Source organism: Rhamphochromis sp. 'chilingali' (assembly GCF_963969265.1).
Source record: "Rhamphochromis sp. 'chilingali' genome assembly, chromosome: 18".
NCBI classification, from domain to species: Eukaryota; Metazoa; Chordata; class Actinopteri; order Cichliformes; family Cichlidae; genus Rhamphochromis; species Rhamphochromis sp. 'chilingali'.
Genome location: NC_137945.1, coordinates 19,221,733 through 19,246,971, shown reverse-complemented (window position 1 = coordinate 19,246,971; position 25,239 = coordinate 19,221,733). Strand labels below are relative to the sequence as shown.

At 40.7% G+C, this 25,239-nt stretch overlaps 1 protein-coding gene across 2 annotated transcripts in view; it reads right to left on the bottom strand.

The window, feature by feature from the left end:
* sema5a (sema domain, seven thrombospondin repeats (type 1 and type 1-like), transmembrane domain (TM) and short cytoplasmic domain, (semaphorin) 5A) overlaps nucleotides 1–25,239 on the bottom strand; it is a 155,930-nt gene that overhangs the window by 97,616 nt on the left and 33,075 nt on the right. For both annotated transcript variants that reach the window (XM_080864489.1, XM_080864490.1), the window contains exons 2-3: nucleotides 16,443–16,654; nucleotides 4,787–4,886 (exon numbers count right to left, since the gene is read on the bottom strand). In XM_080864489.1, coding sequence (XP_080720615.1) covers nucleotides 4,787–4,886; nucleotides 16,443–16,590 — 248 coding nt within the window. In that variant the 5' untranslated portion in view covers nucleotides 16,591–16,654. The remainder of the gene's footprint in view (nucleotides 1–4,786; nucleotides 4,887–16,442; nucleotides 16,655–25,239) is intronic.

Sequence of the window (25,239 nt, the reverse complement as noted above, 5' to 3'; positions counted from 1 at the left end):
TAATTGTAGTGTCATGAACATTAACATTTTACATGCTAACTGAGGCCTGTAGAGTCTAAAATATACCTCTTGGGATTTTTGCAGTTTCTCTGAACTGTGTTGAACATTTTTAACTTGTGAATAATCTTTCTCACTGTAGAGTGGTGGACCTCAAATTGGAAATGGCTTTATAACCCTTCTCAGATTGATGGGCAGAAACGGTTTCTTCTATAAGATTATTGCTGTTATCGTTCTTCCTTTGTTAACACAAGCCTGACTCAAGCAAATTGTAAAAACTGCTAGAGATTGGTGATTAATTAATCAAGTCCATCTGATTAGCAGCACCTACGGCTTACCCTTCCTACAGTCTTCAGTTTTATTAAAGTAGTAAAAGATTACTTGATATTTTGGCTTCGTTTATGTTGAGAAAAGAAAATACAGTGTGTTATATATGCCATGTGTTGTTGTTCATCTGATTTTAGAATTCGGTAAGAACCATACAATTTATTTTTATTATTTTATTGTTATTCCTGATATATAAAACCTCTAATTTAAAAGAGGATGTGCTTTCTTTTTTATATGCCTGTTTTACTGCAACTAGTTATGTAGCTTCAATCCACGAGGCTCAAGCGAGGATGAGAAGCAGGCTACAGACTTCAGACAGCCTCAGTCCTCTCCAGCGCCACTCCCTCATTTTTACTCTTATTTTTTGGGAAACTTGCTCTCATCACACTGACCTTTGTCGAGTTCAGTTCCACATATGCTGCAGTATAATACGGGAATTGTAAATAGACTTTGTTGTGTAAAATTGGTGAAGTTCCCCTTTAAAAGAGTTAAAATGAATCTTTTCATAGGTGGCACAAGGAATTGTAAGAGCGTAGTCAGGGTATTGAAATGAACTGTATTCAACGGATGGCTGAATTCAACGACTGCAGCAAATGATGGACCTCTAGGTTTCTCCAACCCATAATTAGGACACCAAAAAAAGAGTAGATAAAGCATAGCTAAAAGGTTTTATGCTCCTATTCCCAGGGTTTCACATGTATGAAAAGAGTAAGAGAGAGAGGGGGGGAAGGCAACTGAAGGATAATCAAAGCCTGACTGTGAAATCACACTCTAATAAGTATGTCCTGCCTTGCCTGGAGCTTTTCAAATCTGCAAGGCACAAACAACACTGATTCACTGGCATTTCTAACTTTTCAAGAAACATCATAGTTGTAATGAATGCTGTCTCAAGAGGAATATTCTATAATTTGACTAAAAATGTGTCAGGCTGTCTACTACAGCCATTATCCACCATTACCAGAATGAGATCACATGAAACTTGACAATTAGGACTAAAAGCATTATTTACTGTGATTTTTTCCCCCCTTTGAGATTTCTGTAATATCCATGTTTTTGCAGGTCTGTGCCACCAAAAGGCAAATTTTTAAAGAGGAATGTTATATGTGCATATGAAATGTGCCCACGGTTTCGAATAATCTGCCGAAGATTATAATCTGCCAGTCTCGTTTTTTTTTTTTTTAGACTTTCTTTCCCAACTTAAATCAGCTTGTAACTGACTTTGTATATATATAGAAATGTATATACACACACTCTTAGGCTGAACAATTAGAAGAAGAAATTTCACTTTGTGCCTTTAAGTACAGACAGACCAGCTGCAAGTGAGGTGTGGATTAGGGCTGCCACGATTAGTCGACTAGTCACGATTACATCGACGATCAAAATCGTCGACGGCTGATTTAATAGTCAACGCGTCGTTTGAAGCTTTGTGAGATCACAAAAGATGCAGGAATAAGTAGTAGGATTTAAGAGTGTAATAACGGACTGAAACAGAAGATGGCAGCACTGCATGTACAAGGATGCCAGCTGCTGTTAAAGCGCGAAGAAGAAGAAGAAAAAGCTGTGTCCCAGAATTCATAGCGCGGCCCAGCGCAGTTGTCAACAATGGCGGCAGCTAGTTAGTTTTAATATTACTCTTATTATTCTTTCTGGGTCACAAAATAAACGTTTAACATATTTTCAGGCGAGAATGTAGCTGTGTAAACCTCAAATATCTGCTCAGTTATTCAAGACACCACATATTTTCAAAAGCGCTCCGACGTTTTCGGAGACGTCTGTTACCCACTAGCTCGATAGCTAGCCGGGGGCAAGGCTCACTAGAGGACACCGGACTCCCGGCAAATCATTTTCAAAACCCACCCCCGTCTTTCGCTACTCAGGTTAAACATATATAAGTCACTTAGATAACTTAAAAATGTTATTGTTTGGCTTTTTTCAGTATTTTATTTGTTCCTGAGTAAATCGGTTTGGCTGAGATTAAAGTTATAGTTTTTACACAGCTGAATAAACGTCAAGCAGACAGCTGATTATCAGAAGTGTGAGATGCTCGAAAATATACTCCGGTGTCCCGTTATATTTTAGATAGCAAGGAGCAGACGAGACTGAGTTTATTAAACTCCACCGAAACAATCTGCAGATTTCATTAAACTTTAATAAACTATCATCTTGTCTTTATTTTTACTTAGCACATACCTTAAACACTTAAAGCTGTAAGCTAATGATAGTTATATAAGAGCAGATGCTGCTGGTGCAATAAGCTGTACGTTTTATGTCCAATGGATGCATGATCTGATTAGTCGACTAATTGCAAAAATAATCAGTGACTAGTCGACTATCAAAATAATCGTTTGTGGCAGCCCTAGTGTGGATGTATACCTCGGGCCCTAAAATGACTTTTTTCGGACAAGCTGAAATCTACTTGAAAGGTCTTGTGTGACTGGCTACAAAAGTAGGTCAGTGCCTATAGGCTATCAAGTTAAAATGCCCAGCTTTACAAATAGATATAAATATGTAATAACTTTGGACTCTATAGCTATTTTCTCCTCATGACAGTCATAGAATTATAAAACTTATTGTGCAAGACTTAAAAGTTTACCATCTTTGATCAGAAGGTGCAGACTCACTGAAATGGACCTCAGCCATGTTTGTGGTGTTGGTGCTTTTTGGACAATTTTTAATGCAGCTACATGACAAAGAAATGCTATTTGCTGCACAGATATTTGTCCTAATTTATTCATTCATTAGCATTAATAAGCAGGTATCTGCACATGTCAAATACTCCCATATTTATGTAGCTTGCTCACTTAGCTAGCTAGCATGATCTAAATACTCATCAACAAAGCCTGGCAATGGAAAGTAAATTCAACAAACAGAAAACAAAACAAAAAACAAGATGACGTTGTCCAAACTGAGGTTCTGAAATGTAAACCCACAAAACATAAAGTGATATCATGGTGCATGTATCCATTTTTTATATACAGTCTATGGTTTTAGAAAGCAGGTATGCTGAGTTGCTGCATTACATAGATATGGATATTTGTTAAGTTTATTTCTGAGAAAAAATATTTTATTCAAAGATGATCTGGACTGCATTTGTTTTTTTAATTACTTGATTTGCTTAAAAGCTCTTGAACAGACACAGATTTTGCAAACGTGTAGGAAGATAACCTATCAGGTGCTTTTTTTTTCATGCTAGCAAACAGTTTTACAGAGCAATCTTTAATTTTTTTCTCTAAATAAAGCAGATATCTCATTACAGAGTAAAAATCCTAAAGTCTGTTTCCACAAGCACCTGAATACACATGCACATACAAATAAGTGCTTTGGCAAAGATCAGTCTCCTGAAGAGTGGCTATCAGCCAGGTCTCAGCGTGGCCACGGCCTCCTATTTTACTGTATTGATATTTTCATCGATCCCTCCTTCCTTCCATTATCACTCATACTTCTAACCCAACCTGCAGTCATCTATCTAGCTACACTGCCTTTCATACTTAGACACTCAACAGCCATCGAGTTGGCACAGAGAAGTGAAGAAAATCTCTTATTTGATTTTTTTGAGTGTTGTATGCATGTGTTGATATAACTGACTGAATCTTGAATGGTAGCTAAAAATAAAAGATGGCTTTTATTTGCTATATTATATTATATTATATTATATTATATTATATTCCTTACCATGTTTTCCAGGGGGGATTTACTCACCTGTAAGACCTTTATCCACCCACATACATTTTCCAGATTAAGCCTTTCCATCTTAAGGTTCTAGGTGCATTAGTAAATTCCCTGGGCTCACTTTGTTTCTGTTTGCTTTGCTGCACTCCTTCCTGATAGCTTTCCTGTTATCTCCTGTTGATGCTGCCATGATTATTTCTTTCTACAACTACTAAAGCTATTAAGTGAAGTGCATAGCATACTTCTTCAGCAATGAAGCAAACACTTACACATCTAAGTCTTCAAGCACATATAAAATTTCTTTAAAAAACAACAGTGTTCATTCATAACTTTATACATTCATTCATTCATTTGGGATCTTAGCCTAACCACAACTACTACTAACTAATCCTTATCTCTGACCTTACCCTGACCTTCAACCAAGCCTTCACCCTTAAAATGTAAGGATTTATGTTTTGGGCACTTAGTGTTTGTCTCTAACAGTGAGGCTAATCCCAACGAAGTCACTGTGTAAACAGATTTATGTCCTCACTACATAAGCAATACAAGTACACATATATGCAAACACACACACACTTGGCTGTGCTCGACAAAGACAATGGACTTGGAAACAATCTCCAAAGCCATTTTTCTTTTGAAGACATCTATGGAGAAACTGATCATTACTCATGCAACGCACCAACAAACGCTGCAAAAAAAAAAACAAGAATGAAAGACAACAAAAGCACAGACAACAAAGACAAAGGACAAAGGAAAGAGAATGAGAAAAGTAACAATGTTGGATATGGGTTACCTGGCGCCGACGATAAGTTCGTTCTGGCCAGGGTCAAAGGTCAGCTGTGAATAATCCACCGTGCCCTCTGCTTTGAACCTGAAGATCCAGGGCTCCATTTCTGTCAACAACACAGAGGACAAAATATCAATGAGCCAATCAGAGTGGAGCTGGCAGTAAATGACAGCTGTGCTGATGAATAATGTTAGTTCAAAGGGGTGCTGCAACTTTTCTCAAGGCACTCGAATACACTGCTCAGAAAAATTAGAAAAACACTTTGAAAGCAGATCAGATCTCAATGGAGGGGGAAACATATCTACACTGATATGAACTGGGTAATGTGTTCGAAATGAAAGGATTCGACATTGTTTGATGGAAAAGAAAATTATAAACCGAGGGCTGATTTCAAAGACACACCAAAAATCAAAGTGAAAAAATGATGTGGGAGGATAGTCCATTTTGCAGATATTACATTGCAGCAATTCAAAATGGTAGTCAGTATTTTGTATGGGCCCTACGTGCTTCTATGCATGCCTGACAAGGTTGGGGCATGCTACTAATGAGACAAAGGATGGTGTCCCGGGGGATCTCCTCCCACATCTGGACCAGGGCATCACTGAGATCCTGGACAGTTTAGCGTACAGGTAAGATGGACTGAAACATAATGTCCCAGAGGTTTTTTTTAATTGGATTTCAGTCAGGCGAGTGTGGGGACCAGTCAGTGGTATCAATCCTTTCATTCCCCTATGAAATGCCTGGATAGATCACTGGGCATTGTTAGGCACCAGGACCACTGCACCAGGGTAGGATCTGACAATGAGTCAAAGACTTCATCCTGATATAGACATCTGTGCATCCCTCCATGGATGTACCTCCCCAGACTATCACTGACCCACCACCAAACCGGGCATGCTAAACAGTGTTACAGGCAGCATAACGTTCTCCACGGCTTCTCCAAACCCTTTTACATCTGTTACATATACTTAGGGTGAACCTGCTCTCAACTGTGGAAAGCATAGGGCCCACTAGAGGATGTCAGGTCCTCAAGCCACCCTCAAGAAGTCTGTTTCTGGTTGTTTGGGCAGAGACATTCACACCAGCAGTCTGCTGGAGGTCATTTTGTAGCTCTAGCAGTGCTCATCCTGTCCCCCCTTGCAGAAACGAGCAGACCTGTCCCGTCTCTCATGGAGTTTTCATATTCTGTAGAGTATACATAAGGTATTACCTCATTCTACTAATAGTGACACTAGCCAAATGCAAAACTAGTGAAAAAACATTCAGAAATATGAGGAGGGAAGATTTCAGTGGTGTCCACCTGTAAAACCATTTGCCGTTTTGGTGTTTGTCTCATTGTTGCCCGTATGTATAGAAGAATCTATTGTGGCCATACATTAGTGTATACGTGCCAAAGGCCCTCCATTGAAACCATGTTTGGTTTATCTATTCTGGGCTGATGTAGGGACAAGGCAGCTAGAAATGGCAGGCTCCCTGAAAAAGGCCTCCTGCATATGTAGATATGAAGGGCACATTCTAAATTAACCAAAACACAATTATTTATAAGTGATTATCCTCTAATGAAAACACAGTTATGACTAATATGCTAAATTTTAAGGTGTCCCTGAATCCCAGACAAGCTTTAAATGAGACATTAATATGTACGAAAATTACTTAAAAGTGAGCAACTGGTACTTGGTGCTGGTACAACAATATTTGTTTATCACCATCCCCCAACTGAATCTGTCAGTCCACTTCTTCACTGCCATGATTTAAACTGGGTTTGAAGAAATGAAGATGAGACTGAGTAAAGAACACAAAGGCTCTGCACTGTCCTTGCTTGATATTCAAACGTTCTTCAGCATGGATAAAAGTACTTAGATGTTAGTGTTTCACAAGCTCCTTTTCTTAAAATCTTCCAAAGTGAAACCTGAAATTTGGATGTCTTATGACTCACTGGGAAACCATTTAAATTCAGCACAAGTGCATCACTGAACAACTAGTGCTGATTGACACAAGGAAATTCATGCTCTGCAAAAACTACGAGGCAGATGAGAATTGGACTTTTGTTTTTATGGACGATCTGACCGCTTCTCCATGTTACATAGAAATAGAGACAGAAAGATAGAGCGAGCGAGATCCCAGACAGACGCTGACATCTTATCCACAACATGCCTGTTGGCGCCCAACCCATTAACCCTTGACCAATTGAATCAAGCTGCGAGGATGGTCTGTCTACTGTCTGGTTACCTGATAGGTTTAGCTGAGAGTAGTCGGTCAGTCATCATAGTGACAAATCACTTGCTTGATCTGGAGTCATTATTGAAGTATTGCTGTACACAAAAGTCTGGTTACATTTAAAATAACTTAAATGGGACATTTCCTTCAGATATCTAGGAATTACTGCGGGCGTGAATATCTCCGAGCAGGGTGCCAAGGCAAATTTCTTTTAGTGGTTGCTACAGTGATTTAAAATCATTCATCACTACATTTGCGAGCTATTTCCAGACTAAAAATTTCAAAGGGACGTTTTTAATTTACCGGGGAGCTTTCCATCAGGGCTGGAACAGAGGGAGAGGACAGCTTGAATATCCCCCCTCGAAACACATTATCTGCTTCTTCAGGCACACCTGTCAGACAGCGTTTCAAATGAAAGCACGCTCTCCCTTGACTGCATCAAAAGCAAGTACTTCGAGTTTCTGTGACAAACGTGGGATTTGTGAGTGGTTCAAAATGAAGACAAACAGAGCAAAGAAACAGGAGCTTCCAAAGAACATCTGCTGCCACCAACTCACGTAGTGGGACCAAACCCTGGCTCTCCTAACAAAACAATATCATCCGTGGAGACAGCGCCGCTGTATGCAAAGACATTTTTCCCCTTGTTCTCTTTCAAGTCCCCGGTGATAAGTACAAGAGAACTGCGAGACAGAAAAACACCCCGCGTCTTACTCCACACAGTATTAATGCATTTTCATTAGCCCTGCTGAAATAAATATCTGGAAGATCGCAACCAACTTCACCCCAAAGATTTCCTTTTGCTTAATGGCTGCTGCTCCGCTTATTCTAGAGGGAGAGAGCAAGTTTTGGATCTGCGAATCCTCTGACTCCAATGGGCTTTTGTTGGGGGTTTTTTTTATAGTAGGGCATCGAGAGGATCCCTGGCATACAAATGCAGTTGTGACACCCCCCGGGGGGAAGACGGCGCTTGACGAACCCAGCTTCTTCTCATAAATCTCCCTGACTCACCAGGGGAGGCTCTGTAACGGGGTGATGGAGAGTGTGTCTGTGTGTGTGTGTCTGCATGTATGAGACGGAAAGAGGGAGAAGAGGGGATATTTGTTAGGAGTGTGCAAAAGGGGCAAAAGGTTCTAATTGAACACAAAAGCACTCAAAGGATTTATGGCCTTTTGTGAAGAGGCCAAGGAACCATTCATAAACATTCATAGCCAGCGTGGATGGGCCCTCCCAAGGCTGTGCAGCTAAATATATGCGGAGCTTCCCAACATCCCATTCATGGGGGGGGGGGGTTTGGCACATTGGCCTTTGGCTTTCCCGCTACAAAAGTGTGGCACACTTGGAAAGAGTTTTACAAAACAACATTCCTGGATGCTGGTTTACCATCACCAAAAAAATATTTCCATTTCTCATCTAACTTGATATATATGTGTTTTTTTCTTTTTTGGATAGATTGTAGAAGGTAATTTTAGAGGCAGAATTACATGATCCAACACACAGCCAACAAATTAACCTTATCGTTAACCTAGCAGATGAGGGACCAGTAGGATGACCCCCCCAACTAATAAGACAAATCCAATTTCCTATCTCCTTTACTAAATTTCAGCGCTGATTTGCATGTTGCATGGGTTCACATGAGCTGCTCTTTAAATGCATGTGATAATGTAATCACATCAAGGCTTGTACAGCAGCTGACTGAATCAGGGGATTGGCTGCTCATAAGACGACGGCGTGCAGACACACACGCGGGACGGCTCACACACAAACGGATCAGGGGTGTAAATTCAGAGCGCAGCCAGGGCTCTGGGCCAACATGAAACCAGCGAACACACACATATAAACCCCCTTCCCCCCTTTTCTCAGTCCCAACTTATCCTCTTAACCCCTGTCTCCCACCTCCTCAAAATAGAACCCATCACTCACATACCATTTGTTATTCCCTTCTATGACACACGGCAGTTGACACAAAGACAAAATGACAGGATATATAAATATTTACACTGAGCATCAGAGGCCACGCCACTCTCCAGTCTGCCAGTGCTTAAAGTTGCCGCTCAACAGCACTGCCAGGCTGACAACAATGGCAACATGTGGAACCAATTCTGAAACATGAATGGTTTCTCTGTGAGTGGTGTAAATAGAGTGTGGCGGCGGGCGCTCGCATAAACGAAGAGCCAATTCACTCTAAAATGCCGCCCTGCGGTAATAGCTCTGCGGCGAGAATAGCAACTATTTGTTCATCTTAGAGAAGTTGGGGAACGTAAAAATGCACTAATCCCAAAAATATGGATGGCGCCTCATTCGTTCCCCAGGCAGATTGCCACCCATTTAAGTAAAACATGGCTCATGAATACCTGACCTTGGACATTAATACAGACGTTAAGCTCCAAAGACCTCAGTGGGCTTTAAATTTAAAAGACACATCCCCAAAAGGCCAATTAAAGCATCTCTGACACTTCTTGCGGCCTGTTGCATTTATGAATTCTATAAGACCATTTGTTTATTTTCTTGCTTTCACTGCCCTCCTTCTAACGATGTGTTTGCTGTTCGGGGATGATAAAAGCTGAGCTCAGTTTGTGGCTGTAAAACAAGTCGGGCTGTTGCTCTCCACAGAGACATGGCCCTCGGCTTGGCCTGTGAAGACCTTGTTTACACCACAGTTTATAACCTTTAAAAGCCTTTCAAGCCTACACCTAGGAACTCTTGTTAAATACAACGCTTTATTAATACAGTATATCTCAGGGGCTATAGTAACACTACAAATCCTTTGTCAGGAGTCTTCTGCAAAAACATGCCTGCCAGAAACAGAGAAATACTTCAAAGCCCCTCTTAAAGTAATCCAATAAATGGCACACATTTACGTTGGACCTCTTCTGGAGCTATATGCGGACCTGTTTTTGTTCAAGTACAGCAAGCGTACCTTTTCGGGGTAAACATTTGGAGCATTGCTGCTGAACTCTATGTTTCTTTCTGAAACCGCCACACAAAGCAGAAAGCAGTAGTTAGACTACAGCACCCTTGCGCCACAGTAGCAGTTCTGTCAGCCAAGTGTTGTGCCAAGTCAGAAAACCACCATCCCCAGTGGGGTCAAACCCATGTGAGGCACACCCTTCCACTGTCAGGCCACAATCACACAGAAAGAAAGAAATGCTGTCACTGGAACCCACTCAGACAAACCTTGACCTTGGCTTCTCGTGATGGGTCATAACCGCTCTTTGAGCTCTACTTTAACTCCTTTTTTGCCAGCTGAGCATGGGATTTTTCTTTTTTTCTGTGAGCTGAGGAGCCACAGATGGAGGTCTAGTAGACCTGCATATAAAACCTGTTCCCAAAAAGCAATGTGAATCGTCCTTACACCTAGATTCTCTCCAATTACTCGGAGTGGGCAACTCCATGTTTGAAAATGCATGTTTTTTTAATCAAGTCTTCGTCAAGACAGCTTGTTCATGCTGATGCGCTTTAGCCCTGTGGCTAACTTCTTTTTTGACTGACAAGTTCCTGCCATACGGTGAAAACTTTGACACCTAATTTTGATTTGATTTTAGCCACAGTCTTTACTTAAGTCTCATTTTGTTTTAGTAATAGTTCAAGAGCCTAAATTCTTTTTGTGTCAGTGTAGTTTTAGTCCTTGTTTCATAAGATTATTGTAGACTGAATCTAAAGTTGATTCATTTTAAATGTTTGTCGTGTTTTTACCAGAGAGAGTTGCTCCACACGATTCACAAAGCGTCTTATTTTCCTTGACGTCAAATGCGAAATGTGTCCATATGTCTACTTTTCTCCTCCTCCCAAGCGTTGACATTTTGTCACGTTTTCATCACAAATGAGGAGCATGGGAGCTTTCTCACTTTCTGTTGCCTCAGATCTCTTCATTAATGAGAATCGCTTCCAGTGTGGATATTCCACAAATGCTAACTTGCCATACATGCAAGCACCAGCTATGAAGGTCACACGATTTGATGTCCCTGTGTTGTTCCTACATCATCCTAACAACAGATAACAATGGATAAACCATGAAACTCTCACTAAAACTCATAAACAAGGACATACACAGACAAATGCTATACATTTGTTTGTGTATGTCCTTAAGGGAAATGTTCATCTGAGTAGAGTGGGACTGTTAGGCTGTTGTGGTCCACAGGGGTGTCTTTAATGTGTCTGTAGTCCTCCCAGCTTGGCTAAAGAGGAGTCATGGCAGCCTGCACACTGTTTACTCGCAACAACCGGGGATTACATTATATTACGTGGAGCACCATGACTCACAAAAGACAATGATAATAGGTTTAACGAGAGGCTTCAGTTCCCTCACACAGTCTCAGCATATGCGTATGCGTGTCTATGTCCATATGCATACGCCTTGTAATATTCTGTAATGACTCATAGCTTCTTTCTTTTTGCTTTTATTGCAAAAAAAAAAACCCTCACATGGGCTATAATTTCGCAGTCACTAAAAAGCATTGAGCAGCCTGTTTTTTAAAAAAAAAAAAAAACAGTCCTGAACAACGAGATGTGTTTGAACTGCACAATCAGGGCACAAAAGGAAAGCTATTAAAAAACAAAATGGAAATACCTATAAATGTGAAGGGAAAGATAAATGGACATCTTCATGGGACCACGGGAATTAGCAGCCCTGCAAATGTGCTGATTCTCACACAAGGTGAAAATAAATAGGACTGAAACGCAAGTAATGCAATCAAAGTTGGGCGATAAAACTTCAAGTGAAAACTTGTACTTGAAGCAAATTTTCTTTCCCACACATGACTGCTGTGAAAAAGTCTGCAGAACTTTAGAGCTTTATAACAAAGCTGATATGTAAACAGGAGTACAGCAGGCTTTACAAGCCATTTAAATGGAACTGCATCAATTTTATGAAAACTAGGGCTGCCTGCATGTGTGTGTGCCACTGAGTGTTTACGTACCCCAACACTTCCATAAAGCCTTACCCACTCATACCCCAGGATTAAAACACTGCAGGTGAGACAAAATTTGATTTACACTTTTAATGCTTCACCCTGTGACCACCCACTCCAAGATTCAGAGCTTGGTGATACTGAGAAATGATAAACTTGGTTTGATCCTCATGGTAAATAAAAACATGGTGTTTTCTTCTCCACTAAGAAAATTAAGGATAAGATGGTCATGTTCAGTAGCTTCCCGCTTTTTCCCGAGTTTCCAAGACTTGAATAACAGAAATATAACACGGACACATAGTAGCTGTACACAGAGCTTTTTAAAGTTCTCAGCTGAAGCTTAGCCCCTTAAACAGTCTTAAACGTTCAGGCACATGTTGGTTCCCACAGTCACAACTAACCAACTCTCTTGGAAGCCTGAGAAGAAAAAAAAGCTGTTTTCTGATTCACTAACACCACGTGTGTTTGAAGTGTTGCATTTATCCGATTTCTGTTGCTTTTACATCGATGCCTGGTTCAGTTAATCTGTATGTATCAGTACCAATGATGCAAACCAGCACTTAGCTCCAAATCCTGTCCAATTCTAATGAATTTAAATGTTATAATTATATGCCATGCACTATACTTTTCCACAGAGATGTTTTCCTAAACATCGATTTTTTGCTACAAAGTCGCTGCGGCAAAACACACTCACAAATGCCACATCTCCATGGCTAAAAAAACATAAACCACCCGAAGCGCCAAAAACTGTCGTTCCCTGAATGACCGCTTGAAAAAGACTCCAGGAGAGAGTCAGTCCCCTTAGATACTCGTGTGGAAATGTCCAGATTTATAGCATAAACAAACATTTCAAAGCCTACCAAGCCAAAGCATTACTTTTAAATAGATTAGCCTTTAAAGCTAATGCATCCCTTCGTGAGAAGGGGTGGAAGAGCTGTTATTTTTTTAATTCACTCATATACTCAAATGTAATAAGGCTTAAAGTTAGGGATTTGGCTGTTTTAATTAACAGGTTGACACCGACACAGGCAGCTGTGGCCAGCAGCTGTCTGCTAGGCCTCACCTCTGATGATTAGTCACTGAACTAAACGTCTCAACCTTGTTGTGAAAGTTTTTTTGTGTGCAATTATCAAAGAGATAATATGACTTTCTGTGTGGTTAATTGTAGTAATAGACTGTCCAAGGCTGTTTTGGTGCACACTATTATAGTATTTAGCGTTAAGAAGCACTAATTAGCAGGTTTCTGTGTCTGTGTGGTACTCCCATACAGTCTTTAGCTTTGGTGAGCTTGCTGCCATGAGCTGATATCTTCGCACTTAATATCTTATCTTAGCCTCATAATACAACGGTTAACATACTTTATGTATAGTTAATGTCAACTGTATTGGCATAAAACCTTAAATGCTTTTGTAATTTGGTGAGTCAACCTTTTAGCTTTTAACCATACATCATCTACTTTTATTTAATAACTCCCCAAAGAAGCTCTAAAGACTCTTTGCATTAAGAAGCAACTGTATCACCACAGCTAATCACTCACTAAAGACTTCTGTACTTGCCTTTCTCTTCCTCTGTTCAGTCGGCTCTGTGTTGCTGAACCGTGTCTGAATGCTAACTAAAATGTCGACCCTCTTTATTAATGCTCCTATATTTCAACCAAAGCATTAACCCACTGAAGCTTAATGGGCCAATCTGGTACATTAGAGAACACAAACGCAATGACCACAGCTGACCCACCAGCTGATGTCTGATCCTCCCCACGCAGAAAGCACAAGGTATGAAGGTATTGCATTAGCTGGGCAGTTAGTCATCATCATTGCACTCAATCGGTGCAGAGGGAAGAGCATCGGCTCAGCTAACAATGAAGTGACAAAGATTAGGAAGGGAGACAGCGTGAGGGAGAATTAGGGTTATAGGTGGGTGGTTATTCGGAATATGAGTCTATGCATGTGTGTGGATCACATGCAGTGACCTTGCTCTTCCAGTCAATTTTACCCAGACAGAATGCTATGAGATTATGTGACTGGGGCTCTGTTGTAATGAAAACAGCTCAATGACATTTCTGCTGCCTCGCAGCGGCTAGACAGAACTGCATTGATCGCTATTGATACCTTCAGTCGACTTGGATTCACAGCGTTTCATTACAGTTTAGCTGTTCAATAGAAAAGTATGACAGAGAGTGAGGACAATGAAATCGGATGCAGAACATACTGTATCTAAAAACTGCAGAGCCATGTAGCAAAAGGCCCATAACAAAGGCACCGTCTGCCTTGTGGAACAAAGAGGAAGTTAATAAAGGAGGTGAACTTTTCCTAGACAGCAAGAAATGTTGTAATTACAGATTAGAGCTGGATCGTTCCAAGAGGACATAACCAGAAAAATCCATAAGTGTCCTTTTTCTAACTGCTAGTTTCATTAATTGCTGCTAGTCTTTCTCTTTTCACATGCTACGTTTGCACATTTCAATTGTTGTAAATTTTTAGTATTAGGCAATACTTTTTTTTTCTTTTTTTAAACAATGAGTCCTTGATTTCAGTCTGACAAAGACAAAAAAACAGGCCCCACCCATAGTAGCTAGTCAGCGATCATTAATTTTGCTTGATGAAATCTGTAAAATTTATGAGCTGGATAATTAAGGTCTCGACGTTTGAATGTTTCTGGTTGTACTTGCTTAAAGTAAAAGTCTTATAAAATAGTCTCTTAAACAGAAGCTGCATTGGGCTTTTTCGTTGTTCACCCTCTTATCTGTCAAGATTGTAAGAATTCAAACATAATCTAGTCACTACTGAGGGAATACTCATTTTTCCCTACCAATAAGGGTGCCTTATTCACTTGACCCTGCATTGCAACAATGATTTTAAACAAGGGGAACAAGTTAACCAGATGTGGTTAGTAGTCGTGTGACTAGTTGCCGCATAACTGCAGACTTCAACAGAAGTCTATGAGAAAATATCTTTCTGACTTGAGCTCTGTGAACTCTTACTGTCTTCTGAGTTTATGGTCCCAGTCACTCATTTTGGGTCATATTGAATAGAAGATTTGGTGAATTTTGTAAATCTTGCCCATACTTTTGTTCATTTCTGTTTCTTATTGGCTAACAACTTGTGACTGATACGTTTGATCAACCACATGCCTCTCGTTATATTAACTAATACGCCAAGGTGGCAACAGTGAAAATGCTCAACTAGACAGGATGAAACAGGATTTCAGAAACCAACATGTGACATCAATGTAGTTACCTATGGTAATAATTTTTTATGTAAATGGTAAAATCAACACTGAATCTTCATCTAAAACAGACAATCTGACATTTGATCTAAATCCTGCTTACCAGAGACTGAAATTACCAGAGCTTCTTCATTGATAATCAGAGAACATTTCTCCCCTGGAAGTGGAGCTGGGAGGATTGTCTCAGCATTTCATTTCTTAGTTCTGTAAGCTCTTTAGTGAGAGGAAATCCCAGAGCCTCCTAAGAACCATAGTGGTCAAGGTTTCAGAAAATAAAAAAATTGATGTAATGTTAAAAATAGAGAAAAACCTCCAGATGCTGCAGACGATGTTCTCGAGATAATTTTTTGTTATGATAGATCATCCTCAGTCTCAAAACCTGTTCAAGCTTTTCATCATTGTGTGTAAAGTTATTTAACATGACTGTTTGATGACTGTGATTCAAATTACTTTATAGAGTAAATGCTTAAGCTGTACACTTCAGATGATAATAATAATAATAATAATAATAATAATAATAATAATAATAATAGTGTTGTACTGTGTGCAGAAAGTTGGTGAGCTGGAAACATTAGAGAAGAGACTTATTTCCATACTTGGATTTTTGCTCTTTTAAATACAAAAAAAGAAAGAAAGAAAACCCACACCACAGGCAGTATCACTCTGCATTTAAATAACATTAAAACTGGTGGAAAAATCCACAGTTTGACAGGCCTGAAGTGCCTAATTACAGCTGCTAAGATATAATTGGATGTTCACTGTTTGGCAGAGGTTTGGTGAACAGTTAATTCACATTAAATGTAGTAAATGTGAGTTAGGCTTTAGAAGTACGCTTACCTCATGTCTGTAATGCAATCAAAGGTTTAGGCTCATTGCTCTCCAGGGCTGCGGATCTGAACATTTTTCAAAGTGCTGAGTGCATTTAAAATGACTTTTACACAGATTAAAACTTGCCAGGCAGCAAATGCGACGACGGTGTTTTCTAGAGTGATAATTACAACAGCATTTCATAAGAGTGTGAGAAAAACTGCTCTAACAAGACAAACTCTTTACAAGCTTTGTGTACTTTCTTTAACTTTGTTCATCGCAATCAACGTGACGTGTGTGCAAGGTTGTTTATGTCTCTTAGCAACAGAACTGAAATAATGAAACCATTCAGAAACATGTATGGTTTACAAGTTTAACCTTGCTAAGAGTGGAAAAGGAAATGAGTATAACTGATGAGAAAACTTCAGATATTTATGAATGGAGGGGGAAAAATGGAAAGAGTCGCTCTGATGACGTCAAGAGAGCGCATTTCTTAAACCACCTACCTGAGTGTGGGACGAGTGGGTGCTCCGTCCTGTAACAGGGTGATTCAGGCAGCAGCACTGGCCCTCTCCTGCCGGCCACACCTCCAGGCCGTAGGACCAGCATGCACTGCAGAAGCAGCAGTGCATGCTGGATAACAGGGCGTCCCATGGGGGCCTGGGCTTGGCTCACTTCTCCTCAGGCCTCAAGGGCCAAGCGCATTGGGGAGACACACCTGGAGAGACAGAAGGAGAAAGAGACAGATGTAGGTTTTAACAAAGGTTTATTTCACATTTGATTTAATCCGCGTGCTGAAAATCTTATACAGCCCCTCTGTATCGCTACACTCAGCGCGCAGCATTCCCCTCAGGAGATGAAAAGCTGCAAATATAAATCCTTACCAAAAGGGAGCAGGGGAGTGAGGTGTGAAGAATAGAGAGTGTGACAGATTTTCAGGGAAAAGTGTGCAGAGTTTGTGCTGGGAAACAGCAGGGTGCTCGTCTGCACTGTGAGACCTCACTTCTCACACCTCTGACACCACCGCGGTCAGTCAGACGTGGTATGCATTATCACCCAAAGGGCAGTGTTTGTCTACCCTCTAATATCTGACATTAAATGCCCTTTTGTGCAGGTCCTTGCGCCCACTGCAGAGAAGCTTTGCTGTCTCTAACGACGAAGGAAGAATAGGGTATTCATGTGTTTTTCATCATTCTTTTGTGCCTTTGTGACTGATATACACACTGAGCAGCACAGCACTCCTGTGGCTCAATTACATCCTATAGCGGCTGCACATCTGACACATTTTTATTCACAGCCAAACCCTCCAATGCGCAGACGTAATTATTACATAATGCACACAGCAGACTCGCGCGTCCTGTAGTCATTCGCTGTGAGACAAACAAAGCAGTTTGCACAACTCAATTGTTCCTGATTTCTTTCTTTGTGGGGGTGAATTGATGAGCAGTCTAGACCACTGACATCATTACTTTTTAATCACTTATGTGATGCTAATACCAAGAAAGATGCATGCTGTGCGCAGCGGAGGAGCAAGTCTTTCTGACTGTATACGACATTAGGAGCAGCGTGTGCGGTGGAGTGAGCAAAGATACTCGTGGTCTTAGCTGTAAAGTGCAAGTGATGGAAGGCATTGCTTTAGGTTTTCATAATAGAGCAGCTGAACCTGTGGAAAACTCTTATTATTTTTATTGCATGTGAAATAGGCTTTTCATCTGTTGTCCAGCCAGTGGAAGAAATTGTATTTTCTGGAGCATGCACAGTTCATTTATTACGAACGGTAGGTTGCAAATAAGGAAAAGGAAAAGTTCATCTTTGTGTTGCTTGTGGGAAAACAGTCAAATATAGAAAAAGAAAAGCTAGCTGTTCGCAAGCTAAGAAAAAAAGAATTGGTGTGAACATTTGCGCTCCACAGAGCTCCACTTCTCTCTGAAGTATAAATCCCCCTTAGTGCTGGAAAGCTTGGAGTGGCTGTGGGGTAGAATATAAGACACCTACTCCTGCTTTCAAGTGAAAACCATAATGCCGATAGTGTGGCGGTATTATTTCATTTTCTCCTTGAATGAAAAGTTTACTCTGGCCTTAGTGTGCATGAATAAGCTCCACGGTCGAGGGGGCGATATGGAATTCGCTCTGAGTCCGGTGTGTAAAGGTGCAGGCGGTGCAGATATATGTGTTGCTCTCACCCGCAGAGTAATGTAAAACACCTGTCATCTACAGAAGGGAAAGCAAGTGACAGCCAGCGCCAGTTGCCTCTCTCTGTTCCATTTCCCTTTCGTCTTGACGGTTCATGCGTCAGCTTCTGTACTCTTTCTAAATTTTGCTTTAGTCAACCTGTCGCTTTACATGGCACCTTTCTTTGTCTGCTAGTTTCTTTGACACTCTTTAGCAATGTTTTGCCCACTAAAAAGCTATTTTACCTGTTGCTAGTCTGCTGGCTTGGACATTATTCTTGTCATTTCTCATGCAGCCTTACAACCTTTTCTGCCTGCATTCACTTAGGGAAAATATTTCATAATCTTCTGAGCGCAGAGGTGAACCCGATTTAGGAAATGAGATTATGGATGTTTTTACAGTCTTGTGTGTGTATGTGGTCAGAGATTTAAAAGGGCTCGGTTATTCACATGGATTTCTGTGAGCGTATTTGCTGGTCCCCCAACACAAACACGCACACACACATTCACACCCATACAGAGGGTTAGCTGACAGGAGCTTAAGCCAGGGCCAGCAGGTTGAGCACCCTTTGTTGGCCTCGCTCCCTCAGTAACAATCCTGCATGTAACCTCCCGTCATCTCAAACATCCCTGCATGCACGCACACGGAAAACAAAACACTGCCATCTCATTTGAGCACAGTTTGTTGCGCTATTTAAAAATACATGCTATTGTGTAACCAGTCCCTTTTATCTGTTTCTTCATCATTTCGTGTGCTCTCTGTGTTCCACTGAGTTACAGGATGTTAAAATTTTTAATATGCCTTCATTTCAAGGTAAATGTAGTGTTCAGGATGCGCTAAAGTTTATGGTCGTATGCACTCATTTGGTGTAATTCATCTGCTGGTCACCACAATAGTGGGAATGTTTATTAAGTTGATTAATACATGTAGATCTGCTCATCAAGACATTTCTCTAGATTTTATAAGAAATAGGTGCAGAAACTTCATACATGGAAACACAGCATGTGAAGTGAAAATTGAGTCAGTAGAATTCTGACCTTGAAAGTCAATATTTGGTATGACCGCCTTTATTCTTCAACATAGCCCGAACTCTTTTAGGCAAACTTTTTTTGTAATATCTATTAACAGTCTTCAGGTATAATTGTCCAGGTTGCTTCAAGGATATCCAAAGCTTTCTTTGTTCTTGTTAATGTCAATATTCTTCAATAATGTTGATGTCTGGGATCTGGGGAGGCCGATCTATGATGGATAGTGCTCTACTGCATGTTTTTTTCTATTCAGGTATGCTTTTACTGCATTGGCAGTGTGTTTGGCATCACTGTCATCCTGACAAATGAGGCATATCAGATGCTTTCCAGATGATATTAGATAGTGGATCAAAGTCTGACCGTACATTTCTGGGTTCATAATTGCATCCATTGAAAAGATCTCCAACACCACTGGCCGAAATGCAGCTCCAAACCATGAGAGAGTCTCTGTTTTATACATAGCTGTAGACACTCACTGTTTTCTTTTTTGAGCTCTGCCACATATTGATGACATTGTGAACCCAAAAATTCAAATTTGGATTTTTCACTCATGTTGCTCAAGTCCACTTTAAAAGACTCCTTGTAAGCGTAATAAAGAGAAACAAGGGGTAGCTCAAGACTTTTGCACAGTACTGCCTATTCTGCCTATTCACATGAAAGCCAACTCCAATGAAAACCTCTCATTACATGGCAAAACAATTAAGATCTAGAGGCTAAAAACATTTGAGCCATAAATTTTAAAAATGCATATGTCACTTCAAAGACCCACAGAAACCTGATTTATGACCACATGAGCTGTTGCATTATTTAAAGAGAAACCATTTAAGCTGTTGTTTCACTTGAAGTGATTTCTGACTGGATCCTATTTTCTCTGTAACTCACCACAAGCCACTGACTTGTCCTATGGGAGAAAACTGGAAGAGAGCTCTGCTGTTCGGTGGTTTAACTCTAAATCATCTCCAGGGCATTAATACACGCCTCCACCACCACCCACTACTATTCTCAATGCTAGACAAGAACACATGTACACGGCCAGTGCATTTTACAGCACCCGGGGACCTGGTGATGGATAACACCCGGTGTATTCAGGGCACAGAGCAGAGGGAGTAGAAGTCACATAAAAACTTAACATGGTATAAATGATGTCATATGAAATGTATGTAGAGAGCCGTATGCAACCCGGGGAAGTGTTGAGCTTTGTGAGCTAAATGTTTTGACAGCATTTCTTCTTCACTCACTTCTTTGCAGTCTCTGAGTGTTTGTACACCACTTTGACTCTAATCATTGCAAATGACTAAACTCTGGCTCTCGTCCACAATGTGTCTTTTGCCTCGTCTCCCTCTCATCACCCACAGCTGGTTGTGGCAAATGCTTTCTTCCTGTTAATAGGGAGTTTTTCCTTCCCACTGTCACCAAGTGCTTGCTCATAGGGGGTTGTCTAGTTGTTGTGATTTAGTGCTATATAAATAAAACTGACCTGAACTGAATTGAATTCATTAGTGCTATTGTCTTGTTGATTCATGAGCCTATATTCAGCATGAATGGATGACAGCAGACCCCAATTAAGGTCAGAGGGCAGAGGGTAAAGTGGGCTGGAACAATCTAGAAAGGTGTTAAAGCACCTTAATTATAATTGGATAAATCTGACTGGCAGTTTAATAATGTCACGCAAGATAATAATGTGTGTGTGTGTGTGTGTGTGTGTGTGTGTGTGTGTGTGTGTGTGTGTGTGTGTGTGTGTGTGTGTGTGTGTGTGTGTGTGTGTGTGTGTATACAGCAGGCTTTTGTTGCTTCCAGTAGAGAGACACTATTGTCACTGGCCACACATCCTTTTCCCCCTTATCATGTCTCTCAGTAGAGCAGGTTCATGAATGTTCGTGTCAATAAACTTGCAATCATGGTGCTTATCTTCAAGACAAGCTAGCTACAGAAGGAGACCAAGTGTAAGTGCAGCTGCTTTTTAGTTAATGTCAAATGCAACATTTAAAAGGCTCAAAAATATCAGCAATAACTCAAACAGAACAATTTTTCTCTGTCTTTCTCCCCACCCCTGCAGTAGCTCTATATTCTGATTAGTATAGGTATAAGTATATAACTATAATTAACATTGAAGCGCTGTCATGGACTGCTCAGTAAATGACATTTGATAAATGGAAGGAATTTAAAGCTTGCATAAGTAATTTTCTGTATAATTATTGTAATTAGACAGTACATATGTACATAATGTCCTATTGAAGTCAGGTTAATTCATATTCAAAAAAGTAAATTGAATGATAAATGATAATTACTTTGTTTTATTCAAGGGCTGTGTAAGAATACCACCTTCAACTTCTACTTAACAACTTCTACAGCTTTTACTTTAAAAAGTGAAAGATGTAGAAGTTGTTAAGATTACAGGATCGAATATAAAACATGGATTAGTCATTGGTACATGAGTTAGTGAAGTGGGTGGGTTACCAGCTATTGTGAAGCCAGAAGCTGGGCATATTCGCCATCCCCACCTTAACTTATCAAAACCAGGTTTTATGTGCATGAGAAAGATCTGACTGTGAAATAGAGGGAAACAGCACGCTACCCAACTCACAACTGGTCAATCACACATTTATATATGATCCTTTTTGACAATAATAAGCACCATAACTGTCATACTTTTCACAGTTCCACTGCTGCTTGGAGAGCAGTTCCATGCAAACTGTGGATGACTTTGGCAAGCTACTAATGACCAAAGCAATTGCAGGGGCGTTTTTACCAACCAGTCAGGGAATACACAATGTTCCTTAGTGAATAGTGGTCATGAAGGGGTTGCTGACCAGTCTCTAGGTCTGAGTCACAGCACCTTTAGCAATTGATTTCTTAGTGGCGGCTATCAACCTCCAGCTACCACTTTAATGAACACTTTACCCCTTGAAAGCCTATTTGGTGTAAACCTTGATGCTCTTTTCTGAACAGAGGAGCTTCAGTCATATTTCAGGCCTCCTTGTAGAATAAAATGGCTGGCTTTGTATCAGAAGTAAGTGAGAGTGACCTATGCCTATGCAGGAAACTATCCGGTCGTTCAGTCTGACGTCACTAGCCGTGTCTGGGCCTAAACTCCGCTGCAGGTCCATATATCAAACGATCACTATGGCATTACTGAGAGTTGAAAAACTCTCTAAAGTCTTTCATCTTTAATAAAATGATCAGCGTTCTGCTCTATCAGGTGTAACAATTGAGTTTAACATCCAGGCATCCATGAAAACTGAATTTATGACATTTAATGGAGTTAGATGTTAGCAGGAAGTTAGCTCGCTAGCTTCTATCTAAATACAATATAGCATGTCCTGACTGCGGGGTTTTGGAAACAAATTAAAACGTACAGCTCTGTTATCACTTCCAACATAAATGAAGACAGAAAACTGAACAGCAGTGACGTTTGTAGGGTTACTGAAGTTTGGCTAGCTGGTATATAATGATGTGCTACGTGACCGCTAGTGACACAGCTATGTTAGCATAATATAAACATGGCATGGCAGGATGCTGTAAAAGGACCAAACTTCAGCCAGGAGAACAACTGAGATAATCCATCCACAATACGAGGTTAGTCATTCATATACTGCTGCATGGGCTGGGCTGTAGTTACATCCTAAGGTTTTAAAAACTGAGCTTAAATAAATGATTAGCGGTAATAAAAGCCGAGGGAGGTCAACAGTGATCACTGACTGTTTTAGGAGCTTTTTGAGATTAAATAGAAGAAAATACATAACATTAAACATGTTAACAACACAAAAGCCATATTAAACGCAGACTACTTTAGGCCTGGAAGTAGGATTCGTCACGTCATCACTTAACGACCGGATTCTAATGGTCACCAAACCACATCTTTGTTAACATATACTTTGATGTCAGAACTTAGTGGAATAATTAGGGGGGTCATGTTCATATTTCTAAATTAAATATAAAGCTGAAGGCAGCAGGTGGTTAGCTCAGTTTAGCAGAAGACTTGAAGCAGTGGAAAACAGGTACCAGCGCCCCTGAGCTCACTAATTAATATCATGTCACATCTTGTTTAGATTAAACTGCAAATGTAATCCACTGAAATCTTATGTAGGGTGTTAAACTGTGATGGTCTTGGACTGAAACCTCTATGCCTTTACTAAGCCAACTGTTTGAGACACCACACTATGAATAATTTCGCTAAAATCACTTGAAGCGAAATGTAAACGCAGAAAATAATGCATTCAGTCGCATTTGCACCGTCTGCACTCACGCACATTTGCATATGCATTTTAGGAGCTGAGGTGTTAACTAACTAATCAATTGAGGTCTTCCTGCAGTAACAAGTGCAGAGAGGATCATATTAACAACACTATTGATTTTGTCTGAAGGGGACTTCATGATGGTTAAACTGCACTATACATAATGAATAGACTCCTGAATAAACAGTGGCATTGTATTCATCATACTGACACATTCATGGGGGCACACACACACACACATACAAACACACACATGTAAGCACGTTTGTCAAATGTGAGCAGTGCAGTGATGATCCATCTGTCCAAACACAGTCAGGGGAGTGTGAGATCGGGGTCACACCACGGTGCTGATAGATGCTTCTCTCACTCCCACTGGTCTCCCTCTCTCACTCTCACTATGGCCCCACAGCACACCACCAGTAAAATCAACCCAGACTGTGCTTTAGAGCAGAGCACACAAAGACACTAGCTGCTTTATAAAGCTCTACGCTTGTAAAGCTGCAGACTTATATGTGTGTATTTGGAATGTGACTGGCTGGGTGTTTGCCTGTTTATCACTCTGTCTATCAGGTGGGTTACTGCCAGTGTTGGTTTGTTGTTCTGTGTCTCTGTCTGCCAATTGGTTTCTGCGATTTTGTGTTTAGACCAAAGCGCGCACAGAAATGGAGATGCGTCGCTCTGAAAGGGACAGCCGACTGTCTTATTTTCTAAAATGTCAGACTGACAGATTAGATTATGATGGAACAAAATTATTTGTAGAGAAAGTGACCTGATGAAATAATAAACGGCTAAACAAATGACTCAAGCGTTCAAGCATTGACCAACTAGCTGAGTAGCCAAAACGATTAGCTGTTTTACTGAGTAACCAACAAACAACCAAGCGCCTGCCAGGTTGACAGGATGACTGACAAATGACGTGGCCCAGTAACAAACAAGATGACTGACTGACAGAGAGACTGATGAGGTGCCTGACTGAGTGAATGACTGCTGTGTGAAACACAACATGACTGACAGAAAGACTGGCCTGTGTTCTGACTTTTGTTATTTTCTGGCTCTAATGGGATTTTCCTTACTGCCACTGGTCTGATTTTTTCCCCTGTCTTATATTGTTATCCCTCCGCGTGCCCCTCTGTCTCCACCTTTCGCTGACCTCTTCCCTCAGTGTTTATGCTCTTAGTCCACCTCGGTCCGCTGGGTGTCTCACAGGCTCAGCGGATGACAGAGAGAATGACGGAGTGATGATTTTGCCATCAAAGGCTCATCGCAGCACAGCAGGGCCCTTTCTGCTCGGTGACCCTCCACATCAGAGGGCAGATTAATTCCTTGCAAAGAATTTTGTTTGTGTCTCTCCAAGAGTGGGATTGAAAAGCACGCTTGGATCAGATGGCTTGTTTCAAAACCTTATCTTTGCTGCACAGTGTGGCTTTTGAAGCACAAATCAAATGTGCAAATGTACAGTTTGGTTCCTCTCTCTCTCTCTCTCTTTCTCTCTCTCTCTCTCTCTCTCTCTCTCTCACACACACACACACACACGCACACACACACACACACACACACACACACACTGCTGAGTAAACATCTCTCCCAGTTTTCTCCAACTCCAAAAGCATTTCACACTCCAGCTTCTTACTCTGTATCGAAATTTCTCCACAGTTGGATCAAATAAGTCAGTGTGTGTGTAAACAGTTACACACTCAGGCCTCTGCATGTGTGCTCTATATCCTATACATTATATATTTTACTTTGCCACTCTCACTGATGTCTCGATTAAACAGCATAGCTTTTACCGCAGATTCCTGCACTCGTATTTATAATTTTATGAACTGGTGTAAAAGCTACGTGACTACAAAGGCTGCCAGACATTTGAG